Genomic DNA, 23,400 nt, shown 5'->3' with positions numbered 1-23,400 from the left:
TAAATATTTTTGAGACAAGGTCTTATTATGTTGCCCAGGCAGGCAGAAAAGTCCTGGACTTAAGACAGGGCTTAGCCATGTAGAGGAACAGAGGTGCATCAAGGAGACACTGACATTTACCCTTGTACTGAGCTACAACCCCAGCCCTTTTACTTTGACACTGGGTGTTGTTAAGCTCCCTCAGCTGGACTTGAACTCATAATCCTCCTGCTTCAGCCTCCCAGGGTGCTGGGATCACAGGTATGCACCAGCAGGCCCAGCTGGCTCTGAGGACAATGTGACTAGCGTGGCAGGGCTCAAAGAGGGAACAGACAAAATTGTGCCATTTTCCATTTTTCTGTTAATGATGCTGACACAGGCTGTAGGTTTCACGGAGTGACCAGACACAGCTTTCACAGTTTCTTGACTATGTGATCTGGTGGAGATGGCTGCTCACACCTCAGGCAGGGAGGGCCCTGCAGTTCCTCCCCAGAGGCGGCAGCTGAGCCCTGTGGCAACCAGAAGTCAGTACAGCTGCCCAAGGTCAGGCGCCAGCCATTCCACCCTCTTGGTGTGAGAAGCCATGACTAACGGGCAGCCGTGAGGGAAACCAGGCAGCAGAAGGCCCTCGGTACCCACAGGACAACAGCGCAGCGGAGCCTGTCAGGGGGAGGATGGTGCCTCAAGGCCCGGAGCTGGCCCTGCCTCAGGACGTCCTGGCCAGGGGGTGGTCACAGACGTAGGCCCGCTTCTCCAGGATGCGCTTCGACACTTTCTTAACCTGCTCGTCCAGGTTTCCAGGGCCATCTGAGAAGGCACAGAGAGGCAGTGGGGCTCTTCCCCCCTGTGAGGACACTAGGGGGGCTTTTGACAAGTCATCTTCACTGCAAGCCCCGCCCCTGCAAGGTTGATTCTGGGCAGCCAGTCACGACAGAGACAGGAAAGGGGCCAAGGCCCCCTGCTGAGTGGAAGGGCTCACCCTTCTCTCCTCCAAACCCCAGGTCTCATGGGTGGGGGATGGGGGAGGCCCTGCTTGGCAAAAGGTCCCAGGGAGAGAACCATCTGGTCCCCTCCGCAGCAGGGCCCGGTCCCACCTGCCACACCAGGGCTTAGACCGACCCTGGGACCACAGGAATCACAGATGCTCATGGTAGCCCTCTGCACTCTGACTGGAAGCAGGGCAAGCTCAGCCGGGACACTGCTCAAAGCCTAGAGGGTTGTAAGTGTCACACAGAGACCCTGAGCCACATGTTCCATGATATGGCCATGCAGCTGCGGGGAAGCCCAGGCCTTCCGGACAGGGGCGGGCACAAGGCCCCATTCTCCAGGCGAGGTCTATGCCCTCTGCAGAAAATCTGAGCTCTTTCTGTTTGGTGTGGAGGGATTACAGAGGCAGGTAAAGTACTGTCCCCTCCTCAGTGACCTTCCCTAGGCAGGTATGAGGCCATGGTTGCACACCTGCATGGCCCTTGGGCTGCATGGGGGCCTCTGGGCCCAGACCTGCCCTCCAGCAGACGAGGCCTGGACATAGTTCCTCATGCACAGAAGCCCAGATTTGGCCCCCTTCCCTCCAGCGAGCTGCCCTCTTACACTTGTCCAGCTGTGACAGGGTGAAGAGATTCTGGAAATAAGCTTCCGCACAGAACGTGGTGGCCAACAGAACCTGCCGAACCAGGTGGGAAGGACAGTCACTGAGGGCCCTGAGCTGAACTCTGCCCTCCAAGGGCTCAAATGTTGCCAAGCTGGGCAGTGTGACTGCAATCAGGCCGGGCTCAGAAGTCACACAGCCTTGATGCTAAGTGTAGCTGGAGCCACACTGCCCTGTCCCCAGAAGCAAGCTACTCGGGGTCTGAGCCTCAGGCCCTCCTCCCTGACGAGGACATCACAATCCTAGTGTCCTCAGGCAAGTATGGGATGCCACATGAGAAAGCTGGCACCCAGTAGGTGCCCACAGGGCGAGACCCTATCCAGGGGGAGCGTAGTCCCTCCACAGCCACAGCACAGAAAGCCTATGCAGCCCCCCTAGGATCCGAGGCCCCTCTGTCTGAGCGACACTGGGCACCACAACCTCCAACTCACCTACCCGCTCCTCCCAGGCCTCCCGCTCCCGGCCGCTGGCCTCGTTAACGCGCCACAGGACACAGACTGGCTCAGAGGTCACAGCATGGCTCTGTTCCAGCACAGACCCAAAATTGTGCAGGTCACTCAGCGTCCACAAGCCTCAGTTTCCTGGGTGGGGCTGGGAGGTGCTCACCTCATGGTCATGGTTCTGGAGTCCAATGCGGACGGAGCGGCTGGCCCGTGACAGCACCGCTGTCATGCCGTACAGGTTGATGAGGACATTGGCCACCCGCTTCATCACCAGCTGCTCTTCCACGATGGTCTGGGAACACAGCAAGGTATAAAGACCTGCTCCTGCCCCAAAGACCCTCACAGGCCACGGCTCTGCAGGCTCAGCCTCCTGTGTCCCTCTGGCTGGGGAAGAGGCTCCCAGCTGCCCTGGGGCTCTCTTCTTTTTACTTTTAGACTGCCTGTCCTCAGGCAGAGATCAAGGCAGGACCCGGCCCAGCAACGCGGCTAACAGCAGGGGCCAGTGCTTAGTGTGCTCAATGTCACAGGTGAGTTCCTGGTGTTAGGCCCAGGTGACAAGGTCTCGCTCTAGGCCCATCTCACGGCTATGCATGTGGGCGCCGGTTGTACTCAGGCCTGGCAGACCCGCTTACCTTCCCGAAGCGCAGCAGCAGCGTCTCCACAGTCCGGCCAAAGTAATACACATTCTCCTCAAGCTTGGTGGCACTGTCCTGGTTGGCCAGGAGACAGGACTAAGCTTGGCATCTCGTCCAACCAGGAACCTTTCCATCCCATCCGACACTGTGCAGCATGGGACTCACGGCCCAGGTGGGGTGGGGCATCAGGGTGCCCCCCAAGCTCCCGTTGGGGCCCAGACCCTTGGTCATATCCCAGGATAGGGAATTCTTAAAGGAGGAGCGACTCTGCTGAGCCTACTCACCCCAAGACTAGGGTGCACAACGCCAGAGTTGTCCATCAGCCCCAGGTCCACGCTTCGGCCTAGAATGTCCCACAGCCTCCGGCTGGTGGTCTGCATGACTACAGCCACACTGCCCCCTTTAAGTTCCCTGCAGAAATCCCCACAGGCCTGTGACTCCAGGCACCCCAAGCTCCGTGCCTCTCCCTTGGCTGGGCACACTGGGCTCTGGCTTACTCTCCCAACCTGTTAAGAGAGCAACTAGCTCCCAATCAAGGACCCAGAAAAATGCTACCAGCAGCCTGTGCTTGGGCTCTGGCAGGGATCTGATGGCTCTACCCTGGGACAGGGGTAAGAGGAGGGTGGGCAGGGCTGGTCTCAGGGTGGCCTCAGGGCTGGGCACCCATGTACAGACCTCATGTGGGAGGCAGGGGCTACTGAGGAAGCGGGAGATGGAGTTCCAGTGAGGATGGGAAACACGTGACTCTAAGGACAGGGAAGAGGGAGACAAGCTTGAGGTCCGGTTTTCCAGGACCTGCAGGCCCTCCTCCATGCAGCCAGGCTTTCAGGGAGTCTGGCAAGACATATCTAGTCCACGTCTCCATCCCATCCCAGGGCAGGAAGCCTTTCACTCTCAGCTCTGAGCATGGCACCCAAAGAGCAGGAACGGCACCTACTTGATCCTTGGGGTCAGGACACGTCCGGCATACTGCAGGCCCGTGAGGGCAACAAACATCCGAAGGATCTCATTGGTCCCCTGTGACCAGAAGTGCAGAAGTCAAAGGCCACCCCTCTGTGCAGCTCTGGCAGTGCCGGGTGACAGAGCTGGCCCCGGCCTGCTCATGGTGGAGGCTGTCATTTCAGAAGCACCCAGGACAGGGTTGAGACCACGGGTCAGGGAATGCACATAGGTGGGGAGGTGGCCAGCGGCCTGGCTTCCCTCTGGGCCCCAACACCTCTCATGGCCAGCCTTGCATGGGCCACTCCTTTGTCTGAGCCCGACTCCTCCTTAAAGTGGACAGGCTTGGAAAGGCCCCAGAAGGAACCCAGGTGGGAGGCGCACAGAAAAGGGTCCTCTGGAAAGCAGCCTGGGCCAGCTCTCTGGCACCTCCAGGCTGCAAGGTCTCCCTCTGCAGAGCAAGGTATGCAGGTTAAGGGGGCCCAGTGAGGAAGCAACCCACATGGGAACTGTCCTTCACAGCACTCCCAGGCCAACGAGACAAGGAGGGAAAGTGGGGCATCAGCTTGGGGCATGGGAGCACATGGATGGCTGCAGGTCACTCACCTCCAGGAGGAGCAGCGCACGGGCATCACGCAGCATGCGCTCATGGGGGTGGCCCCTCATGTAGCCTGAGCCCCCCAGGATCTGCAGTGCCTCGCTCACGCAATGCCAGGTGCCCTCAGAGCTGAACACCTGCCAAGGGCAGGCGAGGTCAGCCCAGGGGGCACAGCCGCCGCCCAGTCCCCTCCATGGTCAGCTTGTGTCCCCCTCTGGTGCCAGCTCTGGTGGCACTGGGATTACCTTCACCATGGCTGTCTCGATGGAGCAGTCGGGACACTCTGGGTGGTCCAGCATCCCTGCAGTGAGGTAGGACATGCTCTCCATCGCGTACACCTTCTGAGCCATCAGCGCAAACTTCTCCTGGAATGTTTGAGGGAAACACAAGCAAGACGCAATGTGCAGATGCTGAGACCCAGGTCTGCCATCCAGGAGAGAAGCAACTGAGCCAGGAGCCCTGCCGGCCCAGGAGACTCTAACCCAGCCTTCACAAAAGGGGTCCCTGCGTCCCATCCAAACGAGCTTGCCCAGTCTTCTTCCCAAACCACTGCACGGAAGGCCAGGACAGAGACAGGCGCCAAGCACACGTTTCTTGACCACATGGGGAAAACGCAGCCTCAGTACCTGAATTAACCCGAATTCACTGAGCTTCCTGTTGAACTGCTTCCTCTCACAGGCATACTCGGCGGTCAGCTCTAAAGAAGAGCAGAGTTGTTGCAGAGAACTGAAAACTTCCTGCCTGTCCAAGCGGTTTCCTGGTCCATCACCATCACCCTTCACACACCCTGACCACCGTGTGCCGACACTGGGTGCCCCGAAAGCCAGAGCCGCCACATCTCAGCACTCGTGGTCACAGAACACATGCTCACTGAGGGACCTGCAGGCAGTGGCAGGAGTGACGCCACACACAGACCTGAACCTGGCCCAGTTCTCATCAGTAGAGGCCCAGGCTAAGAGCTCCACCTCCCTGACAACGCTGCCCACCTCACAGGGCCACTCAAAGATGCCATCAGACAGAGGGCACAAGGCGCCTCCCATGAAGCCAGGTGCACACAGGGTCCTAGACAGGGCAGGCACAGTCCATCCCATCACAGGTGCCCACAGCCATGGCAGGAGGGGGCAGCCCTGCTGCAACTCAGGCCTGGGTCTCAGGGCACATGGTTGTGCATGGGGCTGAGTTCTTAGTACCCATGTGACACAGCAGCCCCCCTCCCAGGCTCTGACAGCCCCAGGCTCCCTGGAAGCCCAAGTCTCCAAATGCTTCTCCTTGTGACCCGGTGCCATGTCCTCAGGATGGGCCCAGCATCTGCCCTTTCTGGCTACGGGATCTCCTCAGGGGTTCTGCCGCCTGTGGTGGACAGGCTGGTCCTGCACACCCCGTGAAGCTCGTACCCTGAGAGCACAGCAAACAGAGGCGCCCTGATTTGGGGCCAGAGATGGGCACGGACTGAGACCCTGCTGCATGGTCCGGGGTAAACCACCTGCCCTCTCTGGGACTGTTTCCTCACCAACCAAACAGAGGGAAGAGTCAACCAGAGCCTTCCTTCGAGTGCCCACCTTGCCCCACACTGTGTGAAGCATAGTGCTGGGGGGGGGCGCTCTCCCTAGGATCCCTCGCCAAGGTCACTATGGTAACAACGGTTACAAGGCTGTTTAAGGTCACAGACGGGAGAATCCCAGCTAGCAGTACTCTGACAGACAGGAACACAAGGGAGATCTGGGGCTGAAGTGCCTGCACTCCGGCCGAACCTTACTCACCACAGTGCAGTCACCTAGCAGGTGGGGCCTTGCGGGGAGTGGAGCACCCCTCTTCCCGCCTCAGCTGGGACCTGGCCTCCTCCTCCCTTTCCTATGCCCACCCAAGGGAAAGGGAAAACCTCCTGGCCGCAGCGGGCACACCGGGGATGGGACAGCGCTGCGGAGGGTTGTTGGGCCCGACTCACCTACCAATCAGTTTCCTGAGCATCCCGGCCACAACACTGCCCAGGCTGAACCTCCCACTGTTGAGGACATCCACGGCCACCTGCAGGGACAGCAAGAAAACCCAAGGACACTGACACAGGCAGAGGGAACGTACTGCACCACACTTGTGTATTTTCCCAAAAAGGTTTCTTGAAAACTAAGGAAGAGCTTAGAGAACCCTGCTGGTTCTCTAAACCACAACCCCACACAAGCAGGTGGCATAGCCCCGCTGTGGCTCCAACCATGCACAGGCCACTGACACCGTCCCAAAGGCACCGGCCAGTCCCCCTCACCCTCAGGGGAGGCGTGGACAGACCAGTATGCCCTATCAGCCAAGCAAGCTGTGTAGAGGTTCCCGCAGGGCCTTGGGCTCAGCAACTACTCAGGAAGAGGCCCAGGCTCGGCAGGACGAAACTCCCCAAGGCCCCACCTCCAGTGTCTACTCAACACCCAGGCCAGGTGTCTATGACAGCCTGAGAGCTTTGTCACTGACCGGGACAGCAAATGCAGACACCTGGGACATACAATCACTAAGGGTGTCTGGGGTCCTGGAGGCTGCCCTGCCTCACCACAGAGGGCACCGGTGCAAACAGCCAGTGACCTGCAGGTGGCCAGTGTATGAGAGTGCTAGCCCCGTGCGGACTCTTGGTGTGCGAAGTGGGGACAGGCAGCCAAGGCTCCCCAGAGAAGACCCAGAGCTGGGCCTCCAGCAGGCAGCAAGGAAGAGTTCCCCAGGCAGAAGGCTTTTCAGAGCACTGGGCCTGACACCCTTAAGCCCCAGAGGCAGGGCTGGGCCGAGACAAGAAGGAAGGAAGGTGGACAGAAGGCTCAACTTCATCTGCACTTTGGCTTCCTCTGGAAGGCCTGGCGAGATGCAATGTGGATTAATAAAGCACATCACAGAATTGGAATCTGTGCTTACTGTCCAATAAGATTCCAATAATTGGAATCTGTGCTTACTGTCCAGATGAGGGGATTTTTCAGACAGACCTGGCAGAAAACAGCAGGTGCTCAGGTGTTGGCGATGTCATGCCACAGTGGGAGATGCAAGCCCACCCCAGAACTGGGACCCTGAGGCCTCCCTCCCTGGGCCCATACACTCCCTACTCCCTGGCACACGGGATGGCACTGGCTCTTCAGTCTGCCAGGTAACTGGATTCTTCTATACTTCTGCCTGGATTCCCACTCCCTCTTTCAAAAGCTAACTCAGCCCCTTCAGAGTTACTATTACTCTCACTCAAAAAAAAAAAAAAAAAAAAAAAAAAAACCAGGAAAAACAAGTGACTCTAGGCCTACTCCCTGGTACATCCCTATCTGAAGAACCCTGGACCTGTGCTCAGTCTTTCTCCAACCCTGGGGGCCCTCGCCAACCTTTTAAACATAATTATTAACACCCATTCACCACACAGATTAGCAGGCTCACGGACCTTCCACGCATGTGCACACTTTGATTACACTCACCCACTCTTCTACCCGCTCCCTGTCCTGTCCCACCCTCCCACCTTCCAAGGCCCTAGAGATACCTCTTTTGTGTTCAGGATTTTTTTAAAGTTTTTACATATGAGAAAAAAGATTGTGATACTGTCTTTCTGTTGAGCTGACTCCACTTAACATGATGTCGCCCAGTTTCAACTACTTTCCTGCAATCAACAGCACTCTCTTCTTTATGAGTAAATAATAGTCCATGGGATATACAGACACTATTGCTTTACTCATTTGATGATGGACACTGAAGAGGGTTCTACTTCTTGGGTACTGCTAACAGTGCTGCAAGAAACACAGGTATGCAGGAGCTTTTCAGCGTGCTGGCTTCTTCTCTGGATAGACAGCCAGCCAGCAGGACAGCTCAATCACGTGGTAGTTCTATTCTTGTCTTCTGAGGGCCCTTCAGACTGTTCCATGGTGCAATGGCCTTCTCAACACCCACACTGGGTCCTCAGCTCCTCTGCCACAGAATGCTTTCCATAATGTTCACGACCACTTTGAGATCCCAACTTCCCCAAAGCAAGATTCAGTAGCCCCTTCCTGTTAACTATATTTCTGCTCAGGTTTTCTGAGTATTCCAGAGGGAAAAACCCTCACTTTCACCTCACGTCAGCCCATCCAATTCTCACCTGGCTTATTATTGGTTTATGATCTTGGGATTCGATCAAGTGTATCATTCTTTTTAGTATTTAGGCTAAGTGGCAGCAATCTCACTGGGAACCACAAAGAATTTTAGAAATAAATTTTCTTTTGCGTATTAAAAGTCAATTGTTTTTCAATCACAATGGCAACATTTTAAAAAACACAGTGTTGTCTGAGATTCCATCTCACCCCAGAAAGAATGGCTATCATCAAGAAATCAACCAATAACAAATGCTGGAGGGGCTGTGGGGAAAAAGGAACTCTTCTCCACTGTTGGTGGGAGTGTAGACTGATGCAGCCACTGTGGAAATCAGTCTGGAGATTTCTCAGTTAAGCTAGGATTAGAGGTCCCATTACCCAGCTATTCCCCTCCTGGGTATTTTTCCAGAAGAACTGAAAACATCATACCACAGTGATATATGTGCACCCATGTTTATAGCAGTGCAACTGGTAATAGCTAAATCTTGGAAACAACCCAAATGTTCATCAACTGAAGAATGGATAAAAAAGATGTGGTATTTTTATACAATGGTATATTACTCAGCTATAAAGAAAGATAAACTCGAGACTTTTATAGGTAAATGGATGCAACGAGAGACCATATTCATAAATGAAATAAATCAGATTCATATGTGTAAACATATTTCCTCCCTACTATAAGAACCTGAAAGAGTACATAAAGTCTGAAAAGTGCAACAGATATTGTGAAAGGGAAAAGAAACTGCTCAAATAGGAAGGAGCAACTGGGATGAAGGAGAGAAGAGGAAAAGGAAGAGGGAGAAAAATATGTGTATGTATACACAGGATAGCTAGGATAATTGTACTATTGGTATCTGTTGGTTTATTGAAAGGAACTGATAATGTGCAATTGTTTGGTCAATCTTGCATGCCTATATCTGGCTATACGTACAACCATTTGAAGATGACATTATGCAATACAACAACCACTGTTAATGTCCTATCATGATGTTTTGAAGTTCTGTATCATTTTTATTGTTCTCTATCCTGTTTTGTTTATGTATTTGCTGTTATTTTGGTTTTTTCTTTTTTCTTTAAAATGAAAAACAAAATTTATATGTATAAACAAGGACAGCTGGGACAGGTGTATTGCTGATGTTTGTGGTTTATTGAAAAGAACAATCAGTGCTAAAAATTGTCTTTTTTCTTGACTAATATTGCACACTTGAACCTGGTAATCAGAATGACTGATTTGAAAGCAACAATATGCAGGATAAGAACCATTTTGCTGAACTCCTATCATCTTGTATGGTGAAGTTCTGCATCATTTCCAATTTTTTTATTATTTATTACTGTCTTTGATCAACTTTACATTCTTATGTCTGGTGGACTGAGCAACTTTGTTGACGATAACAGTATGTAATGTAGCAACTATTGTTAATTCCTATCATTCTGTCTTGAGGTCATGCACTATTTTTGTTGTTTCTGTGTTGTTTTGTAAATTTTTTTTAATTTAAAAAATAAATACAGTGTTGTAAGCCAGGCATGGTGGCACACACCTATAATCCCAGCACCCAGGAGGCTGAGGCAGAAGGATTTCTGTGAATATGAGGCCAGCCTGGGCTACACAGTGAGTCCAAGACCAGCCTGAACTACACAGCTAGATTATGTCTCAAAAAAAAAGAAAAAAAATGTTGAGATGTAACTCCTTGACAGAGTATTTCCCTAGTATTCACAAGGCACTAGGTTTAATTCTAGCACTTTTTTTGTGTGTGTGTGATACTAAGAATTGAACCCAGGGCCTTTGCACTGAGCTATCTCAGCTCTTTTTTATTTATAATTTTTTTTTTCCAAGACAGGGTCTCATGATACAGTTTAGGCTAGCCTTGAACTCCCAGCAATCCTCCTGCTTCAGCCTCCCAAGTGCTGAAATTATAGCCCTGGATCACCATGCCCAATTTATTTTTTATTTTGAGACAGGGTCATGCTAAATCACCCAGGTTGGCTTGAACTTGTGATCCTCTTGCCTCAGTCTTCCAGAGTGCTGGGATTACAAGTACGTACTATCAAGCCTGGCTAACCCAGTACCATGAAAATGGGCTTTCCTCTCCACTGCTGCAAACAGCACACACCTGTCCACCTTTCCTACAGACATCTGGCAACATGACTCAAGGACATGAAAATGGTGACACCTCGGACCCAGCCATTTTATAGGTGGTGTCTCAACTCAGGAAAGAATTGGACAAGTGGGGTCAGGCACCCACTTGGAAGACTGCACTGCATTCACTTAGGGTTCGGCAGGCAACTCACCTTAAAGCCACCTCCAACTTCTCCAAGGACATTTACAACAGGCACCCTGGTATTTTCAAAATGGACTTCACAAACTGAAACAGAAAATTTCAGACCTTACCTAGTAACACAAACCGCTTTGTACTTGAACAGGTACACAATTCATTCATTCATCATCTGACATCAGGATGGACAGTACAGAGAGAGACAAATGTCTGGGGGTTCACACTTGGGTCAAAGAGGCTGACTAAAGTACACGTCAACAGCACGGACTGTGCTATGGGTGAAACGCAGAGAGGACGGAGATAGAGCTGAGGGTAGAGGGCTGGGTAATAGATGCACTCAGGGCTGGACCACGCTGCTAAGAGAACTTCTAGCAGCACTTTAAAGGACAAAAGAGTGGAGAAAGAGCAGTGTTTGAGCTCATGCACAAACACTTCCAAAGGCCACAGGTGGATGGGATTCTTAGTTCCTAACCCTAACAAAACCCTGCCCCACGTTGTCTGCAGGGCAGCAGTAGTGCCCCCCACCCACATCCCATCAAGAGGGCAGCTGTGCCTCCCGTCCTGATGCCAGGTGGGGTCAAGGAAGCAGCTAGCTGAGCAGGAGCACAGGCCTCGGGGTGTATATGCCACAGTGTTGACACAAACCCATGGCAACCTGAGCCAACCCATAGCCTGGAGCAGGCTGCCCAGCACTCAAGGACCATGAAGCAGAAAGTGCTCTTGCTGAGCCAGCTCTGGCTGCCAGGCAGGCAGCAGCCCTAGTTAGATGTGTGCCAAAGGTGGGGCCGACCACATGAGGAGCAGTGGGGACAGGGTGAGGGGCGTGCAGCAGCATCCACAGAACTCCCCAAAACAAGGGGTATTCACATGTTGTTACATAAATGTGGCACCTGCTGGCCATCTCCACCAGAATAAAGGGGTTCAGGAAAGGGAAGATTGGGACTCAAGGGGAGCCACGCCACATGTGGTGAGTTGGGTCGGCTGATCATTCAACCAAGTACCACAGCTACACCAAACGAGCTGGGTGAAATGCACGAAATCACTACAGTCTTTGGCTGTGGGACCAAGGTCAAAGGCTGCAAGGTGAGGGTGGTACCCTGCCTCCCCCTCTGTAGGGAGCTGCTGAAGCTGGAAACCGATCACATGTGTGAGGGGCGAGGCAAGGCCAGTCCAACAACAAAGAGCAAATCCACATAGAAAAGCTGCTTCAGTCCAGAGAACGCCAAGCCCCGAGATAATGCAAGCAATCAGTTGCTAGGCAAAGCTGTGTCACATGACACTAACTTTGCTAAATGTATAAATAAATGTACCTATGGTAGTTGAGCAGTTTCCTTTCCTCCCACCGGGAGAGAGAGGGTTCCACCTGACCTCAGCTTTTGTCTCTTATCTTTATTTTTCCCACCTTCTCACTATCCTCCCCCACTGCCAACATCAAGACCCATGTGGGACACGCCACCCCACAAGGCTCACCTTGTGTCACCTGACCTTCTCTCACAGAACCTTGCATGGTCCCAGAGCACAGAACCCTGCCAGACCTCCAAGGGGATCCAGCTCCTGGCCCCTGTACTGTCTCCTAATGGCGTGCCAGGCTACACCTAAGCAGAGGGTCTCAGTGCCTCTCCTCCCTCAGGTGCCACACTGAGGAAACCTCAGCGGGGAGCACTGGTTACAGTGGTCAGACTCAGGGCAGCAGCTGGTGCTAAGGTGCTATCGCAGTCACATCATGCACTGCACACCCCTCCTCTTCCTGCAGCTTATCAAATTACAGCACAGAAGACCACACACGCTTGTTCACAGCCACACAGGACAAAGCTCAGGGTCTCTGTCCCTTCCACCTCCAGCCTAAGCTAGGTGTGTGCTAAAACTCCACCCAGAAGGCCAAGTACCTAAATACACAGGGCATGCAGAGGTAGACAGAAACGTGCCCAGGGCATACGTAGTGCCCTCCAGGATGGACACTCAAGATCAGAAGTAGGAGACCCAAGGGGCACAGCATTGTGAAGACCCCAGGGTAGTACTATAAGGACTAGGACAATGAACAGGGGATACTCATCCTATGAACCCAGTGCTCCAAGGGTCTTGGTAAAGGAGGTATATGCTAAGTACAGAGTTTCAAGGCAGCAAAGTTGGGAGGCCTATCACAGGACAGTGACCCGAGTCACCTGCTGTCCTGCCACCATAGTGTCCACTGCCAGCCCCCACCCTGAGGCAGACAGCTTTACTGGGCTCAGTCCCTTGGGAGTCACCAAAGTTCAACACCCTGAGTGGTGCACAGCCCATGGCTGCCCAATTCTTTAGTAATCTCCAGGAACTCGTGGGCATTGCCAGAGAAGACAAGGCAGCATCCTCAACTGAATGTTGCTAAAATGCTGAATTGAAACCAGAGGATTTTAACCTCACTTTACACTGGTAAATACCAAGCATCAATCCCTCTCTCTGTCCCACATGCAAGCACGTATAGGCACACACACAAATACACACAATACTTACTGTTAGAGCCCCGAAGGCCTAACTTATCTTCTGGTTCCCCATTAGTGACTCCACCAAAGTCTCTTTCTACTATAAATGCTGTGATCCTGTCCTTTATAGAGCCATCGGAATCAACCACCTCGGTCTTTGCAAACACAGTGAAAATCTCAGCCAGCCCCCCATTGGTGATCCAGACCTGAGCAGAGAGAGCAGACAGGCCCTGGAGATGCTGCTCGGTTCCATCTCCATCCCACGGGCTTTGGTCAGGGCCCCCCGAGGCCATACCTTGGAGCCATTGAGGACATAGTGTGTCTCATCTTCACTCAGCGTGGCTCTGGTCTGGATGGAGCCAGTATTGCTCTTGCTACAGAGGGAGAGATACAATGGAAGGAGAACAATGTTGAGAATAATGAAGGAGGGACCCGGGACCTGGAAACAGAGGTGATTAGACATAGTAGCTGGCAAGCTTTTAAAATATAGGGTTGACAGAGGTGCTCAGCTTTCCCAGATACAGGACACCTGTCCTTCTCAACTCTGTGGTTGCATAGACAGTTTGTCAGCAGAAGGCCAGTTCCAGTGAAACCTCATGACATAAACTAGGGGCAGGCTGGATCTGGCCCTCTCTGCTTTAACACAGAGGTGGTGAAGGCGGAGGTTAAAACTTGAGTCTAGACTGCTACAGAAGAACCTGGGCTCCTCGTGGGCTCATCTCAGCTGCTATGAAGAAACATTTGGGTGTCCCAGGAGAGATCACTACAGGTGATCTCTGATCACAGTGACTCTGATCACTACATCTGAGTGGTCAGAGTGACAGACTTGCCATCTGCAAAAGTCCTCTGCTCCGTGCAACTATGTGACCTTGGGATGATCACACAACCCCACTGAACCTCCATTCCTAACCTGGAAATGAGATCCAGCCCCCAACTCACATGCTCAGTGAGGTGAACTGAAGCCTGAAGACAACCCCACATACCACAGGGGCAGAAAGCCACAGACGCTGGCTGACAGATGCCCTTAGGTTGTTTTCACATTTGTTAGTCCCCCTTGGAAGACAGCTGGCAAGAAGGGTCTTCACACTAACTAGAAGGTTTCGAGCAGGGAGGAGATACAAGCTAGCCACCCCACACAGATAAGACCTCTGTCCTGGAGACAGGCTGCAGATGACATCCCAAGGCAGACAGACCTGGCTGGTTCTGTGAGGCAGAAGGCTGCAACATGCTCCCCAGAGGCCAGCCTGGGCAGGTATTTGGCCTTCTGTGCCTCCGTGCCGACCAAGACGATCCCCTAAATGAAACACACAAAGACTAACATCTCATATAAGCTGGAGGCAAAGACTGTGGCAATGTGCTCATGAGGCACTGCCCTTCCGGGCTGGTATTTACTTCATACAAGAGGAGACAGCGAGAGCCCTGGGCTGCCGGCCTCAGGCAGAGCACAGGGAACCTGACCACTGCAGGGGCCTAGCCACACACCTGCCAGCTCCAGGGTCAGTTCATCACGTTCAACCAACATCTCCCAGACAGGTCAGGTGGCCTTGGGTAAGGACTGTCCCTGCTCTAAGCCCCCACCCTGAGATCCACAAGGCAGGGACACCCCTCACGGGCAGGTGATCAGGAGGATAGATGTGCAGACACAGGAAAGCTGGAACCGGACCCCACATGCGAAGGTGCCAGTCAGAGTGGCCCCCACCTTGTCACCAAATAACTGTGGGGATGGCTGGTGTCACTTGGGTGGGAAGCTATGCACAGAGCTCTTTCAGACCTGAAATCTACACTGACTAGGGTTAGCCCCAGTAAGAGGCCACCAAGAACTTAGTACTCTGCCCTGGTGTGCTCTGAGCCTGGGGACAGGGAGGTTTGTGTTCAGACAGCAGGGGAACAGCTCTGACAGCGTGGCATGAAGAGCTGCCTCAGACCTGGGCGTTGAAGGCTAGGACAAAGGTGCTGGGGACAGGAGGGGGGTTCAGTGCCAAGGAACAGCATGAGCTAAAGCCCACTGCACATGCAGGCCTAGTGGAGGGCAGGGCTGCAAGGACAGCTGGGCTTGCTCCCCTCTGAGACCCTGAGCCATTCCCATAGTATGAACAAGGCCCCCGCCTCCTGCCACCTCTACACAGCTGCCAACAGAGACCTCGGACAACTGACCTTGAGTCCCAGCGCCTGGTGCGCTGCCAGGGTCACAGCGATGGACCCATCCAGGCTGAGGATCTCCCCCAGCCGAGTGCTCATGGTGTTGGAGAGGCCCAGCCCGCCTAGGAGAGACAGAGCAGCATCAGGCACACCAGCCCACTAGTCCCAGAATGCAAACAATGCGCTGCTTTCCCTAACAATAAAGCGATACCGGTTCACCATTTAAAAAACCACAATAAAAGCAAAGGAAACAAAAATTGCCCATAATCCTATCATTCACAAAAAACATTTTTATGTATGTCCTCCTACACTTTATATGAACAACATACAAACATATACAAACATACAGACACCTCTATACACAACAAACCCGTAAGGTAAGGGTGCCCTCTGCTAAATGCAGACGGTCCAGTGCCCCACGACCTAGTATCCAGTGACCTCTGGGGCAGAGCTGCATGCTCCCCACTGCAGTGTGAGGGACGGCTCATTCCTATGCACTGTGGGCTGTTCAGCAGCACCCTGGCCTTCCACCCACGAGATGCCAGATGCAAACCTCCCTAGTCCCACAGTTCTGACAACCAAATATATCTAGACACCAACAAATCTTCCCTGAGGAACGAAATTGCCTTCAAAGCCAGGAATGGCTTGTGCATCTGTAATCCCTACACTCAGGAGGCTGAGGCAGGACTCTGAGTTCAAGGACAGCCTGGGTTACATAGCAAATTTAAGGCAGGCCTACATTACACAGCAAGACTCTGTCTCAAAAAAAAAAAAAAAAAAACCCACAAACCAAACAATAATTCTACTTCAGTGGGTATCACCTAAGAGTAAAAAGACAAGTAAAAAACAGAAAAATAAAAACTCCGAAGAACTTAGATACTTGCATTCAATCTTAGTTTTCTGGAGGGGACTATGGGTGGCCTTGTGCCCATTTCTCAAATGATATATTGTTCCCAGGCCCAAGTCAAGGCCAACATACACATATACACACATAGCAGCCTTGAATGTCCACATACACAATGTCAGCAGCAGCATCCACACAGGTGAAGGTCCAACTGGTCCTATCATATCCTGAGTATTCTCTGCTAAAACTTGGATGCTTTTCCCTCATGTGCATGGGTAGGATCCTGGGGGACATGATCCCGCAGGGACACAGACAAGGAAGAACCAAGAGCAGGAAGGGGACACATGGCCCTAAGGACTGGGGACCTAGGCACCACACACTCCAGTACAGTGGCTTCTACCAGGCTTCAGGATTCTCTGCCCTAAAAAGCCTCCCAAAACTTGCAGATGTGACTCTGAGGCTCCTCCTGTTGCCTTGTTACTACTTTTAAGCTGCTGCCAGCAGAGCCTCCTAACTCTTAGCGTCCCATCTCTTCTCATACTCAGCACTGGGCATAGCCACCTGTGACAGTGACAGTGCTCCTGCAGTTCAGGAGTTCCCACCCTGGTGCCGGGTGGCTGGGACAGCTTGTAGCTGTTTCCATGTGGACACACAGGGTGTGTGTGGCCGCAGACATGAATGTTGTGCTGCCTCCGTAGGGCCAGCAGCCTGGTGGATCAGGTACGGTCCTCTGCAGAGGCAGGACAAACTCTCACACACGCTGGGGAGACAGATCAGGTAGGGTAACAGAAGAGCACGGAAAGCTCCCAGCTGCTGGAGATTTCTGGCCAAGACTCACATCAGAGTGTAACTGGGAACCACCCCAAACAGTCTGTCTTTTCAAAAGGACCAGCAGCCGCCGAAAGAACTCCCTACCCGCAGCATGTCCACATCTCCAGACCCTCAGCTGACCATGGCAAAGCCCGCAGAGCCCAGAGCCACACTTCTCTGCAGGCCGCAGTTGTCCTGTATCTGGAGGCTGCCATTCCTGAACAGCAGCCTCTTTGGGACAAGAGCATGGCGCCTCCTGAAGAGGGGGACCCCCTGTTACGGTTTATATCTGTGTGTCCCCCCAAAGCCTCCTGTGGCCCTGGGGCAGGCTATTAGAGTTTGAATATGGGTGTGAGAGCTACACCCACCCTGGGGTGGATAGTTTGCATATGTAAGGGAGAGGAGGAAGCTGCTTGGGGAGATTCCTCCCCCATTCCGTCCTGGTGTGTGTGCCCTGGTGTGTGCTGGCGGCTTGGCTGTGCTGCCAGCCTGAGATGCAGCCCTCTGCCACGTGCCACTCTGCCTTATAATCATGCCTAGTACGGACTGAAACCTGCACAAACTGTAAGCGAAATAAACCTTTCCTCCCTTAATTTTGGTTGTCAGATATTTTGTCCCAGCAAGGAGAGAAAGGTAACTGAGACACCCCCCAGGCCTGTTTCCCTGGCTTACCATATTCTTCTGGGACCTGCATCCCAAAAAGCCCCAGGCTCTTCAGCTTCTCCAAAGTATCATCTGGGATTTTCCCCTCCCGGTCAATTTTTCCAGAGTCCACTGACAAGAGGAAATATCTCCATCAGGCAAAACAGACATAGGTTATGTTAAAACAAGTAACATAGAAGTTCACACATCGATTTTGGATAGCATGCTGGTGCCAGACATTTGCCAAACTGGAAAGTATCTACATGTGTTTGATTTTACCTAATTGGCCCAGAAAGAATTGTATTTTTTTAGTCTGGGCGGGGCTCTGTTTGCTTACCTGGTTGCTTTCACTATGTAAAATGCCAACAAATAACACACTGGTGAGATGTAGATTACTGCAGCCATACTTAACTTGATTTTTACAAAATTACCAACATGTTCTACAAAAGGAGAGAGGAGCAACCCAGCTACAATGTGCACACTGAACACAGGCCAGTTACCAGGTGGATAAATACCATGTCTAACTACACAAATAATGCTCTGCAGTACTGCACAGGAGGAAGAACTGATGCAGGCCACATGAAGGAAACCCAAAATTGTTCCTAAAGAAGCTGAACAAAAACACCTGTGTAAATAAAATTCCAAAAATATAAGGGAATCTAAAAAAAAAGGCAAATCAGTGACTACCTGGAATCAGGGAGGGAATGAGTGGAAGAAGACGCTTCTAGAGGTAATGCATATGTTCATCACCTTAGGTGTTTTACTGGTGCCTGAGGGTCCAACTTAAACACGTACAATTTATTGTAAATCACTTATATCTCAATAAAGCTTGGGGGGGGCTAACAAATCAGATGGTATAGAAACAAAGGACGAAGGAAATAAAGTCAGGTTAAAAATACAAAGATAAACCAGGCATGGTGATACCTGCCTATAACCCAGTACTCCAGGAGGCTGAGATAGGAGGATCACAAGTTCAAGTCCTGCCCAGGCAAATTAGCAACTTGGTGAGATCCTATCTCAGAGTAAAAAAAATTAAAAAGAGTTGGGGATGTAGCTTAGTCCAAAGGCCCTGGGTTCTGTCCCCAGTATCAAAACACAAACAAAAAACCATACAATACATGAATGTGTGCACACACATATTTATATTTTGACATGTAACAGGTTTACATCATCTTTAACTTAAAGTAGTAATATTTTTTGATTTCTCAGTTTTAATTCCAGATAGGACAAATACTGGTAGGTAACAAGCACTAAACAAGTGATATCTGGAACCCTCAGTGTTGAGGATGGGCTGCTACTACTCTTGCATGAAGGCCCTCAACAGGGGTCCCTCAGAGGGATCTCAGCCCCTGCTAAGGTATGGCCCACTGTCTTGAGGCTTGTGGCTGGTTCATAAAATCCTTAGGATGAGTCAGGTGTGGTGGCTGGCTCACACCTGCCATATTCCAGCACTTGGGAGGCTGAGGTAGGATTGCCTGAGCTACACAGTAAGTTCAAGTCCAGCCTGAACTACATAGTAAGGCACTGTCACAAAACAAAACAAAACTGCTCACGATAGATATCTGATATCTGGGGCTGGGTATATCGCTCAGCGGTACAAGCACCTGCCTAGATATCAGATATCCACACTCAGCCTTTGGGCACATCTAAAGCATCTTACACACCATATTCACCAATATATGAGCCACAGGCTGGGAGTGTGCACACCTTGGCTTCTGTCATCTATTATTCCAGCTACTCCATTCTGCTGTATTTTACACAAGTGCTATCTGCAGCAGTTTGGAAATGTCTCAAGTAGGCCTTCACCACAGACACACAGAGATGATTGAACTAGATAACTTTTCATTAAGGAGCCACTATGAGGATCCCTGAGGCATAATATTATGAGTGACAACTACTCTGGCCTCATTAATGAGACTCAAGAGGGCTTCCTCTATATGTGCCCCGCCTCTTACACAAACGCCAACACAATCACTCCTTCCACAGAAATGAGCACACAGGAAACCATACATACCCTCTTCAGTGAAGAATCTTTCCACAGGTCCCACAAACTGATTGATTTCATTCAGCTCATCTTGGCTCACCTCTGGAAATGGGAAAACTCCTTTCTAAAAGTGATAAAACATTTACTAAAAATTAAATTTTAAGCAACCTATAACATGGTAATATTAGTCAAAGGCAAGGAAAGAGATGTGCTGGGTTCCACACCTGGCCAGCAGAGCACAACAGAAAGCAGAAAGATGCACAAAGCAAACCTCACAAGGGGCTTCAGATACAAAAATTAGTTGTAAGACTCCCCTTCCTATGTCCATCTTCCTCTCCACACAGATAGATGAATCCTGATTTTCATCAATTTCCATATCAGTAGCGAATGCCAAGGACTATCCCACAGACACGGAGCCTGGGGCTCACATTTAGGTTTATCTTTGTGTCCTGCTTACTAACTGGGAGGTCACTGACAAACCCCATCTGAGCCTGTTTCCTCACCTACATGTACACTTGACTCCAGGTCATTATGAGAATCATGGAAGAGAGTGCCCTAATTCAAAGTAGTCACTGAGGGTACATAAAAGTGGCTGGATTCTGAATAGAACTTGAAGATAGAGAAAAAAGATTCACTGTAGGATTAGATATGAACTATGAGAATAAGAGGAATCGAAGGTCCCTCCAGGAGACTGAGCTGAGTTGGTGGAACTCTAGAATCACCACTATGATAAAAGCTGAAGGGATGAGCAGGACTAGCACAATTTTCCAGATATGCTATTTAGAGATGTCTATCAGACTTCTAAGCAGACATCTGACATCCCAGACATCTGAGCTCCTGAGGACAAAGGGAGAAATAAAAAGTATTGGAGTTGAAGGGAGACATCTCCACTGGAGAAAGAAATTGGAGTCATCAAGGTACAGATGGCATTTAAAGCCAGCACACTGAACTAGGTCATCAAGGGGATGGTGTCAATGAAAAGCAAAATCTACAGACTAGTCTTGGAAAACCCGCATTCCAACTGGGATAGTGGGAAACACTGGCCAATGTCTAGAAGTCAAGGAGCCCAGAAGGAAGCAGCAAAGGAGACCGAGAAGAACAATGATTTTTTTAGAAGTCAGGTGACTAATGTGCACCCAAGAAGGCACAGTGCTGCTCTGCATCACATGTCCCTGATGGGTGAAGTAGGAGGAAGACCCTTAGATTTGGCCATAGGGAGGTCACCACCGACCTGTATGATTAACGGGGACAAAGCCTGAATAGTACAGGTTCAAAATCCAGTAGAAGGAACAAGTGATGTAAATGAGAAAGGAGAGAATTACCCCTGAGTGGGTGAGCAGGCTGGGATCTAATGACCAGGTAAGCCGTCTTGAGGAGACAGTTCATTCTTGGTAATAGAAAAATGGAAACACAGGCCCTCAACAAAGGACAGGTAACAGGGGCAGGGGTGGAAGTTCTCATCTGGGTGCATGGATGTCCTCAGTGGAATGAAGGAAGGCCAACAGTGGCCAGTGAGGGAAGGGAAGGTAGACTGGAAGAGGTATAAGAACTTTTGGTTCTATCTTTACTACAACGCTGGGAAACCTGAGGCCCCAGAATGAGAAGCCTATGAGCTGCAATTCTGGGGGAAATGGTTTCCTGCCTGTTTAAATCTTACTTCTGTATTTTCTAGCATGACAAATCACTCTCAGTCTTAGTCCCAGCTTCTGCATCAGTAATTCTGCTTAAGGTTTTGGCCTGAAAACATGAGAGGACTGTTCTAAAGTGAAGGCAGCAAATAACTGCTTCCTCCATCCAGAATCAGCCCAGATTCCTGCCAGGTTCAAAGCACTGTACCTCTAAGGAGGGAGCAAATCCTGTGCTTACTCCTACTTTACAGAATAAGACACGGAGGCACAAAAGCGAAGGGACTAACCCAAGGTCACAAAGCCACTAAGTGCTGAAGCCAGCACTGTCTCTGGCGGCACAATACAGAATTTCCACACACTATGTATCTCACTGGGGTTCTACAACACATCAGTGAGGCGAACACCACTCGCTTCATTTAAGGCTAAGGTGAAATCCAAGTCCCCGGAGCTGAGAGGATGAGTGCTTTACAGCCACGCTGTTGCTACTGGCTGGATTCTGGGATCTCTCCAGCAGATGTCGTGGGAAAGGGCCCTTGGAGCCAAATTTGCGAGGTCCTCCCAACAGCAGGATGAAGCGCTAGGGCTCGTCTGAGTCGGGAAAGCCGCGGGGACGGGGCCGAGGCGGGGGCCTGGGGCTGCGCTGCGTTGAGGAATCAGACGGCGAGCCCCGCGCATTTCCGGGCCAGGCGAAGGGCGGCGCAGCGGCCCCTTGTCTCGACTTTCTCACGTGTCCCCGAGCACGAAGAGCCGCGACACAGCCCACACCACACTCCCCCAGAACGGACCGCGCGTTCCCACCGCGCGTGCCAGGAGGACTCGGGAGTCTACCGAGTCAGGACGCCCCGCCCCTCCATGCGTCTGTCAGGCAGGTTTGGAGACTGACAAAGCTCCATCCTACTCGTGCTGCTAAGGACGAAAGGCGGGCTCCAGGGAGCAAGGGCGGCCCGGGCTCGCCTCACCTTCTCGATTTTGCCCAAGAAGAGCTCCTTGGCGAACGCTCGGCGCGGCGGACCGGTGCGCAGCGGACGCCGGTTCGCCCCGGGCGCCACCAGCGACTGGCAGGCTCGCGCCGCCGCAGCCCTGCGCAGGAAGAGCCAGCAGCTACTCATGCCGCCAGCGGTCGCTCCCAAAGCCGGGTCACCTACACCGGCGCGCCGGGGTGAGAAGCTGGCCCGCGCCGCCTGATGACGCCACTGGCCCGCGCGGCCGGCGCTGCGCTCATGTGACCACGACCCGGGAAGTTGGGAGTGCTTGACACCGGCTGGGAGATCCGCTAGTCGGAAATCTGCAAATGTGGCTGCCAGTTCCAGTCCTGGGTGGCTTCCTAGGTACCCGGGATCCCGAGGGGCCACCTAATCCCCCGCCCTTACCCCCCACTTATCCGCCCTCCACCCCCCCACCCCCACCCCCGCGCTCCTTTCCAGGATGAGGCCGTGGGAAAAGGAAAGAAAAGCAGGGGGGAAATTCACGGCCTCACTGGATGTCGGGGGCGCCCATGTTTGAAGCTGTCCATCTCTGCCCACCCCTCCAGCAAGCTGCTTCCTATGCCTGAGTGTTATTCAGTGTCCTCACCTATGAAATGCTGAAATCAATCAAAAACGGGGTATCATGAGGATTAAGTGAGCTAAAGTGAATTTTCCCACTCTACCCACCCAAGGTTGAAGAATCTGGTACTCCAAATGTACAGAAAAAGATACTCAAAAATAGAAGACTTTCTTCTTTTACATTTGCTCCTAATATTTACAAGCTTTGAAAACCTCAGGAGAGCTGATACGTTAAAAGCATTGACAACCACCTAAATACCTTTGATTTTCATTTACGTTTCAAAAGCCAAGATAGCCTAAGTTCCAAATTTCAGAGCATGTTGCCTGTGATTACACTATGAAACATATCATTGAAACCTGTGGAATTCCTAAAGCAATTTGTTATGGTTTGGCTCTAGAATGCCCACCCACTCCAAAGCCTCGTGTATTGATGGGCCATTCAGAATATACTTCAATCATGGAGGCACTGTGCTTGTCAGCGGACTGGTCCACTGATGAGCTCCTTGCTGTGTGCTCTTAGGAGGAAGAGCCCTCAGCAGAGGTGGGTCACTGAGGGTGTGCTTGAGAGAGCATATCTCCTTTCCTGTTTTCTCCTTCTGCTTCCTGGTTGCCTTGCTGCAAGCAGCGTTCATCCACCCAGGTGCTTTGACCATTACCAGTACTGCGTTGGCACTGACCAAGCATGGACTGAAACTTGTCAAAGTGTGAGCCAAAGTAAACCTCTCTCCTTTAAGTTATGACTGTTGGGTGTTTTGTCCCAGTAAT

The 23,400-nt window shown here is 51.6% G+C and overlaps 1 protein-coding gene across 2 annotated transcripts; it reads right to left on the bottom strand.

Annotated features, from left to right (window-relative positions):
- Positions 1 to 320: 320 nt before the first annotated feature.
- Positions 321 to 22,266, bottom strand: LOC102020594 (acyl-CoA dehydrogenase family member 9, mitochondrial-like). 2 transcript variants are annotated; one of them, XM_005387111.2, is made up of 18 exons: positions 22,051 to 22,266; positions 19,494 to 19,587; positions 17,510 to 17,611; positions 15,199 to 15,305; positions 14,238 to 14,338; positions 13,340 to 13,418; positions 13,076 to 13,250; positions 10,602 to 10,675; positions 6,192 to 6,267; positions 4,869 to 4,939; positions 4,488 to 4,607; positions 4,251 to 4,379; positions 3,643 to 3,722; positions 2,990 to 3,116; positions 2,703 to 2,780; positions 2,234 to 2,362; positions 1,570 to 1,642; positions 321 to 786 (listed from the first exon to the last, which is right to left on the bottom strand). In XM_005387111.2, exons 1-18 carry the CDS (start codon positions 22,198 to 22,200, stop codon positions 686 to 688), a joined length of 1,866 nt encoding a protein of 621 aa, XP_005387168.1. In that variant the 5' UTR covers positions 22,201 to 22,266; the 3' UTR covers positions 321 to 685. The 2 variants fall into 2 exon arrangements, with proteins under 2 accessions (XP_005387168.1, XP_013371013.1); XM_013515559.1 differs by lacking the exon at positions 321 to 786 and having other exon boundaries at positions 1,074 to 1,642.
- Between the last annotated feature and the right edge of the window lie 1,134 nt (positions 22,267 to 23,400).

This window comes from Chinchilla lanigera, unplaced genomic scaffold (assembly GCF_000276665.1).
Source record: "Chinchilla lanigera isolate Chin_1 unplaced genomic scaffold, ChiLan1.0 scaffold00028, whole genome shotgun sequence".
NCBI classification, from domain to species: Eukaryota; Metazoa; Chordata; class Mammalia; order Rodentia; family Chinchillidae; genus Chinchilla; species Chinchilla lanigera.
The sequence above is the reverse complement of the archived record's forward strand: the minus strand, read 5'-3'. Positions and strand labels throughout refer to the sequence as shown.